This window comes from Labrus bergylta, chromosome 19 (assembly GCF_963930695.1).
Source record: "Labrus bergylta chromosome 19, fLabBer1.1, whole genome shotgun sequence".
Classification (NCBI taxonomy): Eukaryota; Metazoa; Chordata; class Actinopteri; order Labriformes; family Labridae; genus Labrus; species Labrus bergylta.
The window spans coordinates 3081172-3104036 of record NC_089213.1 but is presented as its reverse complement, the minus strand read 5'-3'; the positions used below and the strand labels follow the sequence as shown (position 1 = coordinate 3104036).

The window sequence follows — 22865 nt, the reverse complement described above, 5'->3', positions numbered from 1 at the left end:
ACTCTTCTAACTGCACCCCCTTTATGTTTCTAAGTACTTGTGATTGACAGTCCCTTTTTGGTACTTCATTATACACAACATAATTATAACTTAAGCAACAGTGGGTGGGCGCTGGCTGATTATCATACAATGTGCTGCCTGTCTTTTTGTTGACGAAGAAACAAAGAAGTGCTCTTTAATGTGATTGCTGTGCTTTAGGCCCGGGCGTCTTGATTTGGTTTGGACAGCTCTGTGCGGATAATTCATCTTTCTGTTTGGTTCCCTGATGTGATCAATAAGAGATGAAATATCCGTCAGGTTGCATTTCACCGCGGCTCTTCCAAGATTGAGACAGAAAAAATAAAGTTCTGAGGTCAGTTTTTTAATTGAGAGACTCGGGGAGTTCAGATTAGGAAGCGTCTTCATCCGTTAGCTTTGTGTCGATGCGGACTTGTCAGTCAATCCATATCTGTATCGATCTATTGTCAGCTTCGATGTACCGACCAAGACACACACACTCAGACAAAGAAACCTGAAGCAGTGTTTATCCATTCACAGAGTGCGATGAAGCTGTCTGCTTCAATAATTAATCTGTCCCCTCTCTCCTACCTGTCCTCTCTCTCTCTCTCTCTCTCTCCTCTTACATTTGACGATACAGTAGAGTTTACATTATAAATACAGTTTTAACATTCTCCTTCTACGAGAGTTCTCCGTTTCCCCCCCTTGACCTTTGTCTGCACTGTCAAGTTTTGAGTGAAAACTGGAAATGCAGCAGAGTAAAGACTGTTTCTGATGGTGGTGATCTCCTTGTTGTATTTATATTGAATGAGACTGCAATCCCTAAACTTATCCCTCCTACTCTACTCTCTTCTCTTTGCAGCTCCCTCTCTGATCAGCGAGCTGCGAGCGGAGAAGATCGAGCAGAAGAGCCTAACCTTGGTGTGGAGGGAGCCGTCCCACCCGAACAGCAGCCGCACTGAATATGAGGTCAAATACTATGAGAAGGTAAATCCACTGTTGCATCATAATCTCCCCAAATCTTTGGTTTCTTTTCTGTCTCCTTCATCTTATCAAGACTTTTATGCTTAGCTCAAGTTTTTTTTCTCCAGTTGACTCAAAGCAGAAGGAAAAATATGTCTGGAGATAAATGTGTGAGAATCCAGGAAATGGCAAACGACTGGTTAATGGAAAGTAACAAGAATATGTTAAGTGTTTGTGGATTTTGCCCCTTTGGTATGATTATACATCCATGTTTCCAAAAAAGTTGAGGCATCGTGAAGAATGCAAATAAAAGCAGAATATGATGTGCCATGTACAGAGGCTGAAGTCCTCCAATCAGGTGGCCGTAGTACAACTCCGACCTCTGCCTCCTGTCCTGCATGTCTGCATGTCATTCCCAAACTCTCTCTCTCCATGATTTCTGACTCTAATCACTGACCTGTCTCTACCATAAAGGCAAAAATAGCCCAGAAATAAATCTTAAAAGAAACAAAAGCACAATGTGCCGACGTACAAGATATTAGAACCCCATGCTTAATTGAAAATAGCTCAAAGAAAACTTGTCAACTAAGTGAGGAAATAGTCAGCTGAAGTGTTTTTACAATCCTTTCATGCAGTCTAAATCAGTTAGTTCTCAAACCACCAACAACTACTACTTTGTGACCCAAAGTTCTGACACTTTTTAACAACTCATACTTAATGAAAAACATGACAGTGTGGACCAGAGACGGAACAAAAAGTGACAGAACAAAGGGACAGAACAAAAGAAAACGTGTTTTAAAAGCGCTTCATTGACTTTTTGCAACTATTTTGTTTCCTGGTACAAATTTGCTACTCAATGAAAACGTGTCCGTGACCCACTTTTGGATCCCCTTCCACCACTTGAGAACAGTGAAGATATGGTTTGAAATCGAGGTACTTTGGTACATTTCAAAGTCCTATTAACCCGGGTCCATATTATAGCCACATTCTCCTCTGCGTTGCTGAAAACACACTGTAATTTCATTGGCCCTATCACGCCCATTTAACACAGCACTTAGTCAGATTGTGGCCGTCCCCATCAGCAGTCGTAGTTCTCACAGTAAATCTGTCATGCACGTAAAACCACAGCTGTCACGCTCACGCCTCTCCGCCTCTTTCAGTCGCTGCATTTTCTGACGACGCCAGACGGCTTTTTTTCCTTTCTTTTTTCACATTTGGCTGTGTCACGCTCTCACTCACTTTCACACCTCTACCTCGTCTCTATATGCTACACCATATTTAATAAAGACCTACTCGTCACTGATCCACTCCTTCTTCTTCAGGGGAAAGAAAATAGGGTAGGAATGAGGTTTACAAAGTGAGACATTTTGAAAGAACGAGACCCCTGTGTGATACATGATTGAAAGAAACGAGTACAGAGGGGATTAGGGACATATGAGAAAGAAGATGAGTCGAAGGAAAGATGCTTGTAAGAGCAGGGTGAGAGAACGAAATAAATGAAGGTGCTTTATGAGAAGAGAAGCTGGATGAGGGGAAGCAGATAAATGGAAAAAGAGATATGGATAGACGGGGAAGCCATGAGAGTGAGACAGAGAATTTGTTGACGGGCCATGAAATGAAAATGAAATTCCACTATACTGCAGCAGAGAGACTATTAAAGTCCGAGGAAATATGGTGGAGCTTACTCGTTTACTCTTACGCCTTTTTTCTTTCTTATGAAACGGGATGCATTTTTACAGTACACATAATACCTCAAGATATTTATGAAATTATTCATGAATTCAATATTCTCTATTGGCATGAACGTAATAAAGGCATTAGTGCCAAAGCTTCAAGTGACACTCAGATTAGAATGGATAGATTAAGAAATGAGGAGAGAAGAGAACAGAAGAAATGATGGTCTAATCGTTGTTCTGTGAGTCTGTTCATGAGAGACTGTTGAATAATAACACATGTTCTGTGAATGGCTGCAGGGCAGACAAGTCTTTGGCATGATTTTAATCTAAGCAATCCAAAATATACTTTGGTAACTTAAGTAATCGCTGTTTTTAAATCTAAAAGCTAAGACGTTAGTTTTTGGTGGACTCATGTGCAAATGTTGACAACATCATTATGTTGTGTTCACAAACCCTGACGAGCTGTAGGAGATTTGTTTTTTATATGACACTGGTTTAACTGATCTTTTATGGAATAGCCAAAGCCTTTGTTCTGGCATTCATTTGTCCATCCATCCAACCATCCATCCATTCATACATCCATCCATCCATCCATTTATCCATCCATCAATCCATACATCCATCCATCCTTCCATTTATCCATCCATCCGTCCATCCATTTATCCATCCGTCCATCCATCCATCCATCCATCCTTCCATTTATCCATCCATCCATCCATCCATCCATCCATCCGTCCATCAATCCATCCATCCATCCATCCATCCATCCGTCCATCAATCCATCCATCCATTTATCCATTTATCCATCCATCCGTCCATCAATCCATCCATCCATTTATCCATTTATCCATCCATCCGTCCATCAATCCATCCATCCATCCATCCATCAATCCATCCATCCGTCCATCAATCCATCCATCCATCCATCCGTCCATCAATCCATCCATCCATTTATCCATTTATCCATCCATCCGTCCATCCATCCATCCATCCATCCATCCATCCATCCATCCATCCATTTATCCATTTATCCATCCATCCGTCCATCCATTTATCCATCCATCCATCCAGCCATTCATCCATCCATATTGCTCGTCCCAGGCCAATCCCTGCTGTCATTGGGCAAGAACACGAGGTTACCCACAGCTGTCACTCAGAGACAAACAACAACAATAACTCGTACGCACAATTTAGAGCCACCATCATCTAACGAGCACGTCTTTGGGCCGTGAGAGAAAGCAGGAATACCCAGAGAAACCCCACACATGCACGGGGAGAACGTGGGAGAATGTACACAGAAAGGCCCCTGTCAGGTCGGGGATTCAAACCAGCAAACTTAGGCGGCAGCACTAACCCCTGCAGACCCCTGTAGCCCCCTTAGTTCTTTTGTTTTACAAATAAAAGCTAAATCTTCTGTCTTTCACGTCATTACGTTGTAAGTTTTTTCTAATACATTATCATGTTACATACCATGTCAAAGGTAGAAGACAGATTGTTTGCTTTATCATTCATCAAATACCCTCCACATAAACACATAATAGCTCCAGCATAACTCCCAAAACATTCATAACCTTTCGGTTGGACCAATTAAGAGACGTGCAACATTTGAATTCCTTAAAAAAATGTCATCATTGAAGACATATTTCTATTGAGGTTGATAATGTTGTCTCTAAACTTGTATTCCTTAAAAAATTCTGTTCAAAAACATGTCTGTCTTTTGTATTTTTCTCTATTCATTAAATAATTTCAAGGTTTTGATTAATTATCATGGTCTTTTCTTTCACAAAATCCTTTCAGCTTAGTTTGTAGAGTCATTTGAAGATCGTCCAATCAATGACATCACAATAAACAAAAATACACATAAGCACTAACTAACACATTTCTATTGGGAGATTCAAAAGGTCAAACATCTTACAACACCACCAGGTTGTTTTTTTCTTCTTCTGGTCCACAAAGAAAAAACACGTTGTTGACGACAGTAATGACTAAATCAGTGCTTATTCATTTTTTGATATTACAAAGCGTCATCTCTGACTCTATTGTTGTTTTTCTCCCACTAGTATTTTATTAGAATTCAGTGTTATTTTCTCTGCATTCGGCTCCTTCCCTTCCCTGTTGAACCCCTTTTATTCATCACCTACTTTATTAAATCACACTTTGACTCCCCTGCTCTCTATACTCCCTCATCCTGTTGTGCTATTTTTGGTCGTTTATTAAGAGCGTAATAAAGATTTTGCGTGCAGCTCCAGATCCTCATGACCAAATGCTTAATCAAAAACTCCCTTCTGTTTGCTTTAACCATGCTGGTGGGATGTTTTCTCTGCATGTATGTCAGATTGATCAGATGATTAGATCAGTTAAATAGAGCTCAATGTCAGCATCTGAGTGATCTGATAAACATGCAAACATACATGGATGACATGCATGTTTGTTTAACCCTGAGCAAAGCTGCCAATCAGATTGTACTGAAAGAACAAACATATGAGACAACAAATGGAGTGACGATGTTAATGTGTGTCATCTGCTCCCTTTCCTTTCTTGTGTAAGTTGTGAGTCATACTCAGAGAGGGAAAAAAAACAGATAAGGAACGTCTTTGGTTTATTTTCCTCTCTAATGAATCGACTCAGGATTGATTTGCAAAAGCACAGACTGATACTTCTGTGTTGACAGAAGGTTTCAGAAGTCAAACTCCTCAGGTTGTCCTGGCAATCTGTCTTCAAAACTTTCTGGGATTCTTTTAAAAAAATGATGTTCCACTGAATCAATGAATAAAAAAACCAAAAAAGCTCTTGATTTGGTTACCAAAAACGTCTCGCATGTCTCCCTCGAGCGTTACAAACTGTGCCTTTTTGGAAAATGAACATCTCACAAATGGATTCCACCTACTCGTCTCGCTCCTTCTCTTTCCTCCTCCTGTTTGCTTGTCTTTCTTTGCTTCCTCACTCTCTCATTTCTTCTTTTTTTCACTTTCTGTCTCCGCAGGAACAAAAGGATCAGAGTTATTCTACTGTGAAGACCGCCGCGACGCGCATCAGCGTCAACAACCTCAAAGCCGGCACCACATACGTCTTCCTCATCCGCCCTTTCTCCACGCCGGCGCCTTCCTCGCCCCTGTCCTCCTCCCCTCTCTCGTCCTCCTCCTCTGCCTCCGCCTCGTCCTCCTCTACCTCTTCTTCCTCTTCTTCTTCTTCGTCCTCCTCCTCTTCCTCTCCGCCGCCTATCGACTACGGAGCGTACAGCGCTCCCCTGGAGCTGCAGACTCTTGGCGAGTGTGAGTAGCCGTTTTTACGCCTCCTCACGTTTCCTCCTCGCTCTCTCCTCTCTCCCGGGCAGATTGGGATGGAGGGTTTGTGTGTACAGGCACCTGGCCAGCCCACACAGTGAGGCAAAGTGTTAGAGGAAGAGACACAGCGAATGGGGTGTAACTGTGTTTAAGAATATGTGTGAAGATTAGAGATTTTACCAGGAAGCTGTGAAACAGTTCTTCTTCTTTGTGGAAGTTGAGTTGTCCCATGTGCCATCCAAGAGTTTAGTTATGACTCTTTGCAAGTCTGCTTCTTGCCTTGAACTTGGCATGAACTTGATTACGCTCGACGAAGTGTCCATTATCAGGAATGTATGGACAACACCTCCTCCCGTTGCATCTGCATTGTACCTTAATTCCTGATAATGGACTCCTCCAATGACATTATCCACAATGATCTGTTGCTATAAGTAAGATTAAGACCAATATTTCATGTTTTCATGCAAATTTCTGTCAAAATCGAGATCTGTTCGGGTCTGACTACTTCTTGAAAAAGCCGTTACCATACCCAAGATTCCAATGCAATGGAGGCTTTGTTCAATACTCCAGTAGATGCTAACGACTTTGCAGCGTAGAGTTGTCATAGTTTCCAAACATCTTAAAGGTGTACATCCCTCTTCTTTGTAGTTGTAAGATGTATAAATCATTAGCGGAGGTTTGGACTGCATTCTTGTTGTCTACGTTTAGTCATTTTAGGTGCTAATGCTTTTAGCTAGCACATTGATTTGGAGCAGTGAATATACTATTTCACCAAAAGTACTTGAAAGGTGACCATAATCTGGAATTAAATTACAACCAGCAGCCAACAAAACAAAGTATCCAACCAAGCTAGCTGCTAACACTGTTTATACAGTTCAACCCACCTGAGAGCTGCCCCGGCAGACAATATCCTCCAGAGTTCCATAAGATCAGCTTCTACACAAAGACTTTTTATTTATTTTTTAAGCAGCTGTGGATGCACATTTTAGGGCGAGAGGCATAACTTTTTGGTTGATGCATATTCAGCTTGCTGTAGTTGCCTGGGGCGAGATCAAGTGTCGACTGACCTTAAATCTGACAGGGCAGCAAGCGAGCAGCCACCGGTGGCCACGCACCAAATGCAAGCATGCAAAAAACTGTTTTTACACTTTGCTACTCTCTAACTGACTCTAAGCACATGATTCAGTCAAGTGAATAATTCATAAGGCAAGTATAACTTTATAAATGTGTTTGCTTTGGAGGCCAGCAGTAAAAGTTGGCACATGCACAGCTACAATAAAAAATACAAAAACAATGTTTGTCCTTTGGCAAATGTGGCTCTGATAATTATTATTCGACTTTGGGTAGATTGCCAATTGTTGCTGCCTGTTCTTCCATGTCTCAGGACAGCAAGTGGTTGTGTAGATCTGTGAAATTCTCAAATTCATTCTTGACCTTGGAAGTGGCAGCAGACAAATCATTTGTTTGTTCATACTTTATTATATCCAGAGGCGAAATACAGTTTTACACTGAAGTTATTGAAATGCATGCTCCAAACACAAAAGCCCAATATACACACACATGCACAAACAGGACCTTTGTACACTCATTAATAAAGATTGAGGGGCTGCACACAGGGGACGTGCCCTGAGCTGTTGGAGGATCAGTGCGTAGTTTAAGGAAACCTCTGTAGAGAGTGAACTGGCACCTCTACAGCAACCACACCAATTTCCATACTTTGGACTGGTACGGACCAGGTTATGAGTTTGGAGTAAGTTACCATGGTGATCTGGCCAGGTTAAAAGAGAGCCAGCTCCTTGACATGAAAAAACTCTGACTTAAGGCTGAACAGACACAGCTTACCCTCTAATCTTGCTTTGTTGAACACACCCCCGGGGGTAGGCTTTTGAAAGAATTCAGGTTAAAATGACTTTCACATTTGCGTCCCTTTAGAAAACCAAGAAACAAAGTCCACTTCTTATACAAAGTCTGAATTTTTTCTTCAGTGTGTTCTGATTTATATTTTGTCGTTTCCAGTGGCCCTGGCGTCCAGCGAGCAGAGCCCGGTGGTGATCATCGTGGTCGTGTCTGTGGCCGCCCTGATAATGCTGCTCTCTATGGGGGTTGGACTGCTCATCTGGAGGAGGTGAATACACACTTACAGACATAAACACACATACTACTACAAACAAAATAATGCTCTACCCACTATAAGCATCCTATAGCTCATTTGATCACACTCAGCTTTTAAGACCCTTAGCATGTTGCGCTGACATGCACATGTGTACAAACACTCAATCGCATATTCAATCGACTGTCACACCCTGTTATAATCCAGATTACAGTAATCCATTGACAGGAGTATTCACTCCTAAAGGGATTTACTGCCATCGTTTAATATGCAGTGGCCAAATCAAAACCTCCTTTATGTTTGTTTTTTTATGTGAGACATGCAGAATTATTTGCTGTCTAATTACATCTCACTAAGGAAATTGGACATTGAAAACATTAAAGAGATATGATGGAAGTTAAATATGATATCTCACACATTTCAACTCATGCACAAGTTTGCCTTAAAGGGGTCACAACCCTTTTTACTTTTCACATCAAGAGCAGATTTCCTAAACATGTCATTTCACTGAATGTCCTTAAAGTATTGAATTTGAATGAATGACATTGGAGTTGCTACTAGTGTGACCTCTTTCTTCAGGGCACTGCTCTGTGTTATTAAATCAAGATTCTTTCAGTTTTCAGCATTTTGTGGAGACCATTCAGACTGCAGCAATCAGTAGGGTGAAGCTTCTGATTTTAAGTGGCAGCCTGATACACGGAGGCCACTATAATGCCTCAATTTGGGTCATTTTTCCAACGCCAAGTGGGGAAATTGTAATGACCATCTGTAGAATTGGTTGAATCAGGCCAATATATCTTATGTTTAAAACTTTTTAAGTTGGACAATTTGAAGAAACATCTCTGCAAACTTTAGATGATATTCACAGCCTCGGGTGATAAGAGGACATTGTTGGACATGTTCCAGTAATTACAGCATTGTCGCAACACTTCTACATCTGAGTTGAGGTAAATATCAAACTGCTACCAAAGAGAAGAACAGCAGTATTTCAGCAGGTTCTTAAGAGAAACCTTTTGAACTATTTTCTCCTAAGGCAAGCACCAAGTAACTAAACTCCTCAGTGTTTTTTAGCATTGTGAGCTCATGTTTCATGTGCTCTGGCTAAAATGTTTGGGCCCCCTCTCCTCCAGATAGATTTCCTTTTGCCCTGTTTTGATTTTAGTTGGGCCAATCACAACCGTTTATCTATAATGGGGTTGGTCCAATACAATTTCGGACCATCTTGAGGCCTTTTGTACACAACCAAGATGGCTGCTGCCAATATGGACCTTTATGAACCTGTTATTGTGTCTGTTTTAACTAATCTATAGTGTTATGTAACATACAAAATACAAAAATGTTTCTCGCTAAATATTCTTATTCCAAATCTCTAAAGCAGCAACTATTAATGGATAATTACATCATCTCAAAATATATCGATAATTTAATGATTTTTTTCAGTCATTCTTCAAGAATTGATGTCAAACATTAGTTGTTTCCAGCGTCTTGATGACGAGAATTTGCCGTTATCTATGTCATTAAAGACATGTTAATGAAGAGTCTTTGGTTGTTGGGCTTCTGGTTGGACAAACGGCAATTTCTAAGAGAGGCTTTGCATTCAAAGAAAATACATTTTAAACATATTTTTCCACTTAACAAAAACAAACTATGTAGACCCTGATATTATTTGAGCATTAAAATAATCATGGTATTTAAGCCCACCAGTTCTTCACATTCCGTTGTATGAATGGGTAATAGGGTCCAGAGTTGTTTTGGTCTGCTTCAATTGATAATGCCCTCTTGGAACCAAAAATAAACAGACTAATTAGTGTTTACATATTTGTCTTACTAAGCCATTGGCTATGGGGAAATTGCAAACGTTCAAATCAATGCTTCCAGTCATTCAATGTGATAAAGAAGGAAACATAAACCACTGGTTCCAAACCTGTTTCCTTGGAGCCCCTGCTTGTATTGTAAGCCCTTTTCATAGTTCAATTCCACAACATGCCGTAACAAAGCTCCACCATCATTACGCCTTAAGACAGTCATATTGATTCCGCAACGGGCTAATGTTGGTGTCCCAGTCTGTGGATTCACTTTGCCCTTAGGGTGTTGCGAAAGCAGGACACAGCAAGGTATAGCAGGAGCTCTAAACACACACACAGTCAGACATGAACACACACACAGCGCTTAGCTCCCCCGCTGGCTTGTCGATCTTGTCTCGTCCCTGTAACGCCCATGTTACGACCTTCGAGGATGGCACAGGGGGGGGGGACCACTTTGTACACCTCCATAACACTTATCCTGAAGGTGAAACGTCACAGCGGCGACGTAAATAGCGTTTCTTGAAATGGCAGTCAGAATAGGGCTCAAGAAAACTGACCACCCACCACCAACAATGTGGTACGTTGCTGTAAAAATTTACCTCAATTTTATTGGCTCTCATTCTGAGATGTTTGGCGACCCCCTCCGGGTTGGCGCAGACCTCAGGTTGGGTACCAATGAAATAACGTAGACGCAAACAAAAGAAAAAGAAAAACCTGCCAGACTTAACTGTTACGACAGCCATGTCTAGACGTTTAAATCTTTATTTATGGGATCAATTAGCAATGAAAAATGGAAAACAGTCATAAAGAACGTAGGAAGTACTTTGAGAAAAGGCTGTGGACGCAAATGGTAAATAAATCTGCAGAACCTCACTCATTTGTCACAGTTTGTAAACCACAAAACCTTTTTTTTTCGTCCATCTTTGTGGTAAGTATCACTTTAATGAATTTGTCATTGAAGTTTATGACGCCAAAAAGTCATACCCAATCGCACAATCAGTCGCCCGACCACATAATTCAGTCATTGTTTCACTTTAGTGCTGCTATTCTGTGTCATCTCAGGTGCTTTTAAATGCCAGCTTTATTGCCCTGTTTATTGCACTGAGTGTATCTTGCCATATACGTGCATGTTTTATTCAACCGAGCGGTTAAAAGAGGGGGAGGAGACGGTGCAATCCTGCTTCCTGTTCCAACCATTTTTGCTCTTTGACTCCGGTCCAATTCCATACTTCTGCCAGCTCACCTCACACACGCCCACACAGAAACACACACTCGATTTAAACTCCATCACACATGCCAGCACATATCCACTCCCCCCCCCCCACACACACACACATATTCAAACACATGTCCAGCAAACAATCGTTTTTTTTTCTCTCAGTTGCATGGCATCCAATTGATACCCATCCAAGTAGATTTTATACATGCATTGTGAGAGCATTTGTTTGCATAGTTTGTATGCAATCTCTCTTTTTTTCCCCTCATACAAAGACACACACACAGATCTACTTTGTTGCCACCTCTCTGCCTGATAGAGTAGCTTCTCCACGCCTGCCTCTATAAAAGGAGAGATTGTGATATAGAGACCTCCAGACAAATTCACAGATCCACACAAACAGTGGAATGATGGAGTCAACCGGGTGTAGAAATTGGTTCTTTTCACTCGCATCAGCTTCAAACAAACTGAGACGGTCTGTCACATATCTTTAAAGGGATATACCGGTGTGGATTTGTACACTCCTGCAGAAAACACCCGGTGATATATATATGTATAAATGTGCGAACTCAGTACACACATACATAAGTATTTAAATGTACTTGTCGCTTTCAGAAAAAGCAGCATCATGGCCTCACGCTCAGCCCCGTACTGAATAGCAATGCTTATCGTTCTCTCCCTATTTATTCCATCGCTGCATTCATTGAAAGCGGCCTCCATTGTTCCTCGCTGCTGGACCATTAACTTGCTCTTCATGTTTTGCATAGAGACAAAGAGGGAATGGCTTGATGCCTCAATTAACATCCTCTCGTGTTTGCAGAGACAGCCAGCTCCCCCCCCCCGGCTACGGCTGGAGGGGTCTCAGTTACATCGACACACAGACACATGCAAATGAGTCCCACACACATGAAGGTGAGGACACAGGCTGCAGTATACACTCACATTCATTGAAGCCCAGTTCATCACAAAGTCTGGCTTAATGTCTCCCTCTCCATGTGTTAGCAGCAGGTCGGTTCTGCATCTTTTTTTTTAAGCTGTTTGGTCCCTTTAGAATAAAACACATTAGCAGCTTGTGTTTTCGATGTAAAAAATATGTATCAGACAGAATGCACCACTGTCCAAATGCCTCGTACTAACTACCATCAATGGAGCAAGGCTACTGAATTGGTGTCCTATATTGTAGAGATATTTCTCCACCTTAATCTTCTCATCATAACATTAGACCAGATTTAAGCTGTGAGACAGATGTGGAGATATTACAGCTTCATATTGATATTGGAAGATACATTTTCCAATAATTACCAGTCAAGGCAAGTTTATTTAGAACATCAACATGGCAATTCAAAGGGCCTCGCACAATTACGGTACCAATATAAAAACTTTTTTTTAAAATAGAAAATGTAATGCAGGAGCAATGCCTTCGACAGTGTTTGTTGTATAAATTGTGTCATAAAGCAGTTTATTCGACTTTTAACTCAACTAACTAGACCGTCCATGGAATAGAAATATGTTTTTGAAATCAGTGCTATTGTACTTAGCCAGAAAAATTCCAGGACGCTTGGGGTGCCAGTGGCATGCGAACTGACCACTAGGCCACCGGCGGCCTAAGAAATATACATTTAAAACATTGTAAGAACTTTGAAATCAGTGAAAATTCATCCCCTCGATTAAAGTCCTGTGTTTGTTTGAATCCTCTATTTCACTCCCAACCTCCACCCTAACACACCTAAGAGCTCTTTAAACTACATCACATGATAACAACACCACATCAGACAGTAAGATTGAAATAAGACTCCAGAAGTGACGCTGGTGAGGTACATAGAGCTTCATACTTTGACACTCTGGGCCTCTGACCAAGCTGCCATATGACACTACCTTGACACTGTATCCAACCACTTACACACACACACACACACACACACACACACACACACACACACACACACACACACACACACACACACACAGTCCATCGGTGCCTGACAGAGTCTGATAAAGCCGGAGTTCCAGGGCATTGCCCAAACATCTCTCCAGGAAGCCCAGGCCTGACTGGTCAGTGTGGGGATTGTTCACCCTTCACTGGCCTCACCAGTGTGCATATATGTGTGTGTGTGTGTCTGTCTGTCTTGAGACTCAGGGTTCGTGTCTGTCTGGTGAGTGAGTAACAGGTTATCGGGAGCAGGAGATGGAGAAGGAGAGGAACTTAAGCAGAGGGTCATTGACTCTTGCCAACACAGTGAACAAAAACTACAGTGTGACTCGAATAGAGAAAATTGGGCAGAGGGAGAGAAGAGTAGGCCGAGAGAAAAGGTCTCTAATACCGTAGTGCAGTTTCATCTGTGTCATGTACAGATCAGTGCCCTCATGTTGCAGGAAAAAAAACCACACCATCACCCACAGACATCGCATGTTAACTTTGGAGGTTCCACAGGGATCTGTTTAGGAAAAATGCTATCGAGACATGAATCAATCCGGATGTTTCTTTGTAGTACGGACCTGATAGTGATTCAAGATGTCAAACATAAAAACACAACGTCTTTAAATGTGTGCAGAAAAAGGCTGTGGAATCCAAAACCATTCACACGCCCTTATTTGGAGAAATCACCTGGTGTAAACATTCAAGGATTAGCAACGGAGGGAAACCAAAGTGTCATTATGAATTTTTATAAACCCGAGTCATGCTAATAGATAAAACTCATGACTCATAAAAAGTGAAACTGGATCTAATTCCCATGTATCCCTAAGTCTCTGCTGGCCTAAATTCCCCTCTGCCTCACTTTATCTGTCAGTGAGCATTCTCTTCCTCACTCTCTCACCTATTATTCATTTTATTTCCATAACTGCACTTTATTTGAGTGCTGAATTTTTGGGAACACAGGGGGGAAAAAATGGCGTCAGTTCTTTTTTTCTGCTTTAAAGTCTGTATGTAGGACTCTAATGTGTAGGCCGAACACATTATCAGCCACTTGAAATGAACAAAATGTAAATGTGCTGTGTGGACGCACAAAGGAGTACATGATAGGCTAATGCAGCTGCTACTTTCATTGTTAAAAAACCACAATAACAGGCTCAATATTGAGAAAATCGACATACTTTACAGCTTACATTTTGCACAATCACCTTACATGGTTCCTTTTTAATAAAGAATGGGTCCATCCTTGCTGAAGCTAAACAACATCCTATTTATTCTAATGCCCGTGTTTTTTGTCTAAATGCTGCTCTCCAAGCTGAACACCAAAGAGGTGAAACTAAGAAAAGACAAAACCTGCAGTCACAGTTATACATCAGGTTTAATTTAAAAGCATGCACATAAGGGCTCCCTAAAATACATTAAGAGTATATACTCTATAATGGACCAAAATGAACACAGTTGTACCATTTTGAGCTCTTTTCAGATACCTTTAAGGCATTTTCTCTGTTTACTGTAGGGCTGACAGTTTTACGGAAAGATGGTTATTTTCTATATTTGTATCATTAATGAGGATTTACAAGAAAACAGACTAAGCCCTGCCATTAGTTAGTCCTAGAAATGAGTAACACCTGAAATGTTTCGGTGCTTTAGAAAGCTGTATTGTTGTCAGAGCCGTGTTTACATCATGTTTACTTGGACGGGACGGCCTAGCACATAAAGCTGTTGTCGCTGGAGGAGAGCGGAAGCTTCAGAATAGAGGAGGTGTGGCTAAACAGCAGTTTGTTTTGGTTTAGTCCTGGTGCTCAAGGGCGACATCTACTGGATCGAGCACGGCCGGAGAGCTCACACTGTACAAGTGAAATCGGACGGAGCGTTGATACAATCGTAGATATATGGATATAAGTTTCAGAAAAGTGCTGCACTGATGATCTGTACCGAAAATTAAAAAAAAAAAAAAACACCAGGTTGCCTCTCTTTTAAATTCTAAATATCAAACATGTTTGAAATAAAACCGGGCATCCCCGACGATCGCCGGGCAGATCGAACGTTAAGATTGGATCTTTGTACCGCTCACACTACGAGATAATCTGAGCAGATAATCGGGTCCGAGCAGCCTCGAGTCGGGAGCGACCCTGCGATTGTCGGGAAGGAAGAATCGGAGCTCTGCAGTGTGAGTCAGGCTTAAGTGAAGGTTCTGATGTGTGTATCAGAGCAAAGGCCAATTTCATCCAACTAACTCTTCATGGAATAAAAGTTGATGAAAATAATGATCAGCTATTCTAATTTATTAAGCTTCTTTTTTTAATGAGAGTCTATTTGCAACCAATTTCAAAGATTTATGTTTACAGCAAGAGGGAATGGAGTTGTTCTGTTTGCCAAAGACGGACCGGAGAAGAAGTTGGTTAGGTGTTAAGAGACGGGCCAACAAGTTTTTGGTTTTTGTCCTGTACAGGATTTGATTGACAATAAGAGTCCTCGTTTCTTTTTTTAAAGGAATCAACTAAAAAAAAAGAAGAAAGAAATGCACTTTATAAAAATCCTTAATTGACTAATACTAAGATGCAAAGTCTTGCCAAGTTGAGCGTTTGATGAGGCTTAGCTGACAGAGACGAGGGTTTGGCCAGAATGTGCGGCGCTTTTTGGCATCCACACATTTCTCTCTGCCATCTGGTTCTTCAGAAGTGAGAGATTTAACGATCGATCCAGAATTCTAGTTTAAAAAAAAAAAATCACACTTAAGGAACCAGTTTGAGCAGGTTTAATGGACTGGAGGATACACTTCCACCATATAGACTGTGTATGTTTTTATATTATGGTCATTTTTACGCATGTTTTTCTTGGCAGCATCCACCATGAAGCAATAATTAAATGATAAGATTTAAGAGAGAGGAATCTCTAAATCAAAGTTATGTTGACTGACCCTCAAAGAGCCAGATCTGACATTGGCACCCCCCCTTGCCCTCCCTCCCCCTCCCCCTCCCTTGTTTCTCTCCCAGCAGCGTCTGCTCGAGCGCCTCCAATGTTACTCCTGCTAGCGTGGTGCTGCTCTCGACCTCCTTCTCCACTCTTCCTCCTCCTCCTCCTCTCCTCTCTCCTCTTCCTCCCTTCACACAGCTGATGCCCAGGTACACTGGCATGTCTGCATCCCCCCCTCCTCCCCATTTCTCCCCTCTTTTCATTTCCTCCCAGTTGTCCTACCGTCTCTTCTCTCCCTCTCTTCTTCTTCTCCTCCTTTTTTCTTCTTCTTTTACTTCTGTTTCTATCTCCGCTCTCACCACGAGAATGATAGCAAGCCAAAACAATTTTCTCTTCCCTTTGTTGTCAAGCTGTTTGGCCCAGTTCTGCATCCATCCTCTGCATTGTGCTCCACCACAAAAAATGGAATGAACTTAAGAAATGTGTTGGAGACTGTTCCAGTTAAATTCATGCTGAAAAAAGAAGCCACTCTCCGAGGAGAACGACTTTGAATTAGCTTTTTTATTTTTTTATTATTTCTGTCAAATCTGTGACATTTCAAAGGAGGTAATGGAATCAAGTCATTTAACTTTCCCTTCTCACAGCCCTGCCAATTATTCCTCTTCTTCTTCCTCATGTCCTTCCTTAGAGGCCTAGTAGCATCCTTGTCTCCTAACTCCCTTCACATCACTCGACATGTCTCCTTATCATGTTTTTGCACTTCTTCATGCTGCTCATTAGCTTTCTGTCCTTCTGTGGCCTCGTCCTGCTTTACTGTATGTCCTAACTGCAGTTTCCCCTTGCTGCCCCCCAACATCCGTCCCTGCCCTGCACTCCTCTTCTTGTGTCTCCCTCTGCCCTCCCTATTTTATTGGCTTTACTGCGTGCCTCTTCAACTATTTCCTCTTCCTTGCATAGCCTTGCTACCCAATTATCCTCTTACCCGTAACCTCCAATTTTCTCTGTCACTTCCTCTGCTTCTCGAGCTCTCAACTTACTCAACCGCTGCATTCAAGTGCAACGACCGGGGCACTCGAACACAGCCAAAAGTTGGGGATGAGTTCTTCCTATTTTGTTGTGCTTTGTTGTTTTTCAGAAGCTGTAAGTCCTAATTTTAAAATGTGGATGCTACAAAGATAGTTGTTTAAGAAATTAAGTTTCTGTATGAACAGCTTGTTTTACATTTTTACCGTAAAATCCAGGATTTAAGTCGTAGGCTGTTTAAACTATCTTACAGCGTGATGATTTCTTTTGCATTAACAAAGTCCAGAAGGTGCAGTTTCTGTCGTTTTTTTGCCTTGTTGAGTTTGCGATGCTACCAGCTACCGGTATGGTGGTTGAGCTCACAGCCTACGGTAACCTTGATAGTTGTGTACAGACCCACTAACAATTTGGCCCACAGTCTTTTCAATCAAACCAGATTTTACTTCACAGTATGCCACCATTTTTCATTTTTCACAATATTTCGAATTTCAATATGAAAATGAATTTCAATACTTTGTACTCAAATGTCGAGATTTGAACTTGAATTGATCCATAACACTACTTAATACTCAAACACAGAGGTTTATAGTTGAAAAAAGTGGTTTTAGGGTTTAGTTACTCTTTAAATGCATTCAATTCAATATGACCTGATGAGGGAGAAAAGCTGTGGGTGGGTGCCACCAGCCTGGTCCACTTAGCGATGTATCCTAGCACGTTTTGAGCAGCAAAGCATGCTGCTTGCAATACACTACAAATGGGCGCAATTTTCAACCATGTCATGTCGTGTGCAGTGCGTGATATTGGCGACTGCACATGTGGTAATGACACTTGATACTGGTACATTGAAGGTAAATAGGACACAGCCCACTTTTTAGATGGAAAGTTAGGTGTTAAAAGTGTCTCAGGCCCCGTGTCCACCTAGTGTTTCTTCTGAACGCCAGCATCTTTTTGCAATGAGGAGAGAATGTGGTCACAGCAGCACTCAAGTTTAATTTTTTTTTACAGTTTTTTAGGTGCTAAAAAAGGTTTTCCTAATGCATGAGATTCCCTTTAGTTTTGCCGCCTACAGATCCTCTTGTACCCACATCCTCTTTGCTACATGTCTGATTGATATTGACAGTGATATTGCAATATTTATTAAAGTTAGGTTTCTTACACTCAACCCAACATCTACCTACTTCTCTCATGTTTTTGGGTCACAAGTACATATCGGCAGGTAATACGCAAAAGCATACTGCAGATTTTTGGGATTTAAGGGGGAGGGGCAATCAGAAAAGTTTTTTCCAAGTCAGGATCTCATTTTCATATTTTCTCGCACGCAACTTGAATGCTGGTTTTCTTATTACTTCTTCAGCTTTAACCTCATCACCTTGTCATGTTCCCCCCTTCAGCTCTCTTGCATCTTGTTACTCTTGTTACCCCTCCTCCCTCTTCTGTTCTCCCTTATCTATTAATTCTCGTCTCCCCCTCCCTCCCTCCCTCCCTCCCCCCTGTTGTGTGGTATCTCCTGCCCCGAGGATGTGTGCTGCATGTATCTGCTGGTGTGTTTTGACAGACAGGGTCCTGACCTTGTCTCAGACGACGGTGCTGCTGCACATGCTGAGAGACGTGTGAGCCTCTCACTCACATCACATGTCCCTGTGCAGACCCGCACAGGACACGTACATGCAAAAAAAAGAAAGCTAAAACACAATCACATGCACTTTAAGAAACAAGCATGCACACACACACACACACACACGCTTAAAAAATCACATGATGCATGTTTATAGGCTCTCTGTGAACTCCCTCTCAGCTGTGCATCAGGTCTGTGTGAAGTGCTGGTGTGTTCAGACATTCATATTTACATGCACAACACACACACACACACACACACACACACTTTCTTTCTTAAAGACACGCTCATGTTGACTTTTCTCCACACAGCGTATGCGGACGATGTCATCTTGTCCTCATAACCCTGTTGCATTCAGGCTCAACAGCCAGACTGTCCCTGTTTTCTATAATCCCTCAACTCATGATAACCAGCCGTGCTGTGTTCACTTGTTGCTTGCAGACATGAACACATTTACAAATACGATTCATGGAGCAAGTAATAGATGTAGCCAACACAAAGACACCCATTGGAGCATGGGCAGACTTTTTGAAGGCTTAATTTCTGCCTTTTTTTGTCTTTGTCTTTTTTGTTTTATTTCAGACAAATAAGTTCACCTCTTTGAATGAGAGTGTTGCTGGAGATGAGAAAAGTGTAAACAGCTTGTTCTCTCTTGGGTAAATTCATGAGCTGGTTACCCATTTATGTTTCCACAAAGTGAGATTCGCAAATTGGTGATGGCGCAAATTCATTTTTCAGACTAATGAAGCTGTGGGGGTTTCCGGAACGTATCAGACTTGTCTTTGACTGTTAAAATAAGCAGACTTCTAACCACGGAAATCCAAAAGCCAAGCCTTAAACTTGCCACAATGTATGAAAAACAGTGGACAAGCCATCAAGGGGTTAGGTATGGCAGGTACAGACACCAAGACCTACCAAATACGGCTGACATATAATAGAATCTCACGTACTAAATATGCTCGAGTGCAGACATGATTGACGGCTAGTTAGCACAATAAAGGACACATCGAGGTGTATTATTGGTTTTCTATTTGTTTGGAAAATCTCCCCTAAAAGGCAGAGACTGACTGTCATGGACTGAAAGCCGAAGTGACACCTAGCAGACAACCTGTCACACAAAGAGACCACTCCTCTATTTATTGATAACGCTCAGTAGAATTTAAACTGGATAATATTCTAGAAATATATATTTTTGTACCAGGCTGAAAACATGTAATAATAAAAAATATTTCACCTGAGAAGTTGAACCTTTTGATATTGGACCCAATGGGACTTGACTCAGTTTTGGAGGCAGCCTCAAGTGGCCACTTAAGGAACTGCAGATTCTTTTCAGCTCTAAAAGTTGTAGCTTGACAATGTCCTGTCCTTTTACCTTACGGCAAAATAAGCCTCTGGTTCTTCAGATCCAATTAAATTGACACCCTAAAGTATAACCTACCCTGTGCTTCCATACAAATCTGAAAAATATTTGATTTGTATTTTTTCAGCACTCTTTTTTTTTTTTTGGGTAAGCGTCTGATGTACTGTAGAATTAAGCATCAAAACATCCTCCAATTCCTTGGCTGTGTCCCTCTTGTTTTTCATCCTCTCTCTAATCCAAGTAAGCATGGTGCTGGCCATCCAGACTGTCTGTTCATCACTTGTTAATCTATCACTTACAGTGTGTGTGTGTAAACGTAAAGAGCCAAGTCTTCCTTTAAGCCGTAAAGCCATCAGCAGATCATAGAGAGCTCCCTCCTCTTTAGACCTCCTGTAGAACGCGAGGGATGACAGATAACTGTGTGTGCAAAGTACAGTTGGAGAGTACAGTTTCTCACGCGTGTCAGTGTGTTGATCTTGTTCTTAAGGACTCCCATCAGGCTCACACAACAATAGACTTATCAGTTCCAAGCATATCAGTGTGTATCTAGGGTTTCAGTACCAAATCCGGCAGAGAATCCACTCGTTGACGGCCATCAGGCATCATTCTGGATGCCTTGATGAATACTTCATATCTGCACTATCATACTTAGTCTTCACTGTGTCTTCTTGTCTAACAGTTGTTTGCACTCTCTCTTATAATCTAGTACGATAAACAGAAGTCTGGTTCTTGTGTTTGTTTGTGTCTGTCACGCTGGATAAAAACGTTGTCTTGATGCCTTGTCTTTGTTTCTCGTTGCAGACAATGCGGCTACAGCAAAGCATCTCAGGAGGGAGACGAGGAACTTTACTTCCAGTGTAAGTGACAGCTTCAACTATATCACTGGTGTGTGTGTTTCTCTGTGTGTGTGTGTGTAACTGAGGATAATGGGAGGAATCTGTCAATCTGTTTTTTGTGTCTCCTGTCCCGTGTGCTGGAATGCGCAGACACGCCCACATGTGCCGGCATTACGGATGACTTTTGAGGCATCGGCGCCACAACATTAATTCTTAATTCGGAGGGCACGCTTAGCCGCGTCTAAGCACACTGACACACTCCATTAGGTGGTGTGTGTGTGTGTGTGTGGCTGAGTTTGATGGAGAAAGATTGAAATCAGGAGGAGGGAGGGGGGGGAAGGATAAAGAGCCCGGAGATGAAAAAGGAGGGGGAGGAAGGGAAGGGGAGGGTAAAAGCGCCAGAAAAAGTCATGTTAGCTAGTCGGCGCTTCCACAACAGATGCTAAATGTTGTTGTTTTTTTTTTATATGATGTCGTACAAGGTTGTAAATGAAGCTTTTATTAAAGTTCTCTCGATAGGCGTTTTGTTTGACAGTGACAGAATGGAAGTAGTTTGACATATCTCTTCCTGTTTGTGTGTAATTGTGCGCGCCAGTGCTTAGCTAAATGTGCTGAATGTATGCGCGGATTTAGGAGGTTTCCTTTGATGTGTGCGTGTGTGCGTGCGCGTATGGGCACGTGCGTGTGCGTGCTCATTTGCGTTGTTTAATCTCCCAGCATGCTTAGCCCTCTGGAGAGGTTTGGAGCACTATGCCTGATGAATAATGAGCCGAAGCCATGCGGCTGGGAATTAAATCTGCCCAAACAAAGACATGCCAGCAGCTGACAAGCACGCAACACACACACACACACACAAACACACACACACACACACACACACATTAACTGAGATACATTTTTGTCCTGCTTTTCAAAAACACCTTCTTTTTTTTTATTCCTACCACTTTTTTTTTTAACATCACGGACACTCTCATAAATAGGCACAGAGACTCGTTATTGTTCTCCTCACTCTCTCGTGTCCACTTCCTGTTCCGCGGGTACAACCTGCCGCCCATGCTGCTGCAGGTCTGCAAATATGGAGCGCGTGAGGAAGTGTCGTGCGTGTTCTTCTTCCTGTCCCATCTGTTCGCCTTGTATACTACTTAAAAACAACTCATGACGAGTTGAACACGGAGAGACAAGGGGGAGAGAGTGAGTGAATGGAGAAGTAGGAGAATAAGGAGGGAGAAAAGTAGGCTGAACAAGTGAGTAAGAGGGGAAGAGATGATGATGGGTGAGAAGTGAGTTGACAAAGATGGAGGGACTCATCATAAGTGACACTGCTCAGATCATTAGCTTTATGTCGGAGGATGTGACCTAGAAACACACAGAGGGGGGGGGGGGAGGGGCACCAGAAGACAGAGCTGCAGTCTCCAAAATAGACCAGGTGCGGATATCAGCCTGAGCTTGATTGCATAACAGGGACATTTTTTGGGGGGGAAAGAGTGGAGAAAGGAAGTAAGGAATTCTTGGGTTGAAAAGAAGAAGATGATCTGAATACTTTGTGGCTCGGCATGCATTTCTCTGTGGTCCGCTGAAGATTATGTAGCGGAGTGTGAACGTGCTTCAGTTTCCCCTCAATCGCTCATGTCAGTGACGCTGTTAACCCTGAAACTAATCAGCTGCAGAGCCAATGGAGCGTGTGTGTGTGTGTGTGTGTGTGTGTGTGTGTGTGTGTGTGTGTGTGTGTGTGTGTGTGTGTGTGTGTGTGTGTGTGTGTGTGTGTGTGTGTGTGTGTGTGTGTGTGTGTGTGTGTGTGTGTGTGTGTGTGTGTGTGTGTGTGTGTGTGTGTGTGTGTGTGTGTGTGTGTGTGTGTGTGTGTGTGTGTGTGTGGGCCAAATCTGCAGCCATTCTCAGCCAATTTGGTTCTTTTTTATAAAGAATATAAACGTTGCATCTTCTGCGTTTGCTGCACAGTTTTAAGACACATTAGTGTGTTTGAAATCCCTCATATGACCGAAGAGTCTTCAGGCCTAAACTCAGCCATGGCATTGAAAAAAAAAAAGTTTAATTTGCTTTGTAATTAAGCTTTATATGTCAATTTATTTCTATGCACAAATATATGTGAGCAAGTCTGTACACACAAGTCTGTGTGTGTGTGCGCGTGTGTGTG

The 22865-nt window shown here is 42.0% G+C and overlaps 1 protein-coding gene across 3 annotated transcripts in view; it reads left to right on the top strand.

Moving 5' to 3' along the window:
- The window catches only part of LOC109997830 (ephrin type-A receptor 7-like), a 173439-nt gene that overhangs the window by 130908 nt on the left and 19666 nt on the right, over positions 1-22865 (top strand). The window contains exons 6-10 of one of the 3 annotated variants that reach the window (XM_029280889.2): positions 860-984; positions 5620-5908; positions 7937-8045; positions 15963-16088; positions 20679-20734. In XM_029280889.2, the coding sequence (XP_029136722.2) occupies positions 860-984; positions 5620-5908; positions 7937-8045; positions 15963-16088; positions 20679-20734 (705 nt within the window). Of the gene's footprint in view, positions 1-859; positions 985-5619; positions 5909-7936; positions 8046-15959; positions 16089-20678; positions 20735-22865 lie in introns of all 3 variants that reach the window. The other 2 variants (XM_065947839.1, XM_065947840.1) reach the window with 2 other exon arrangements.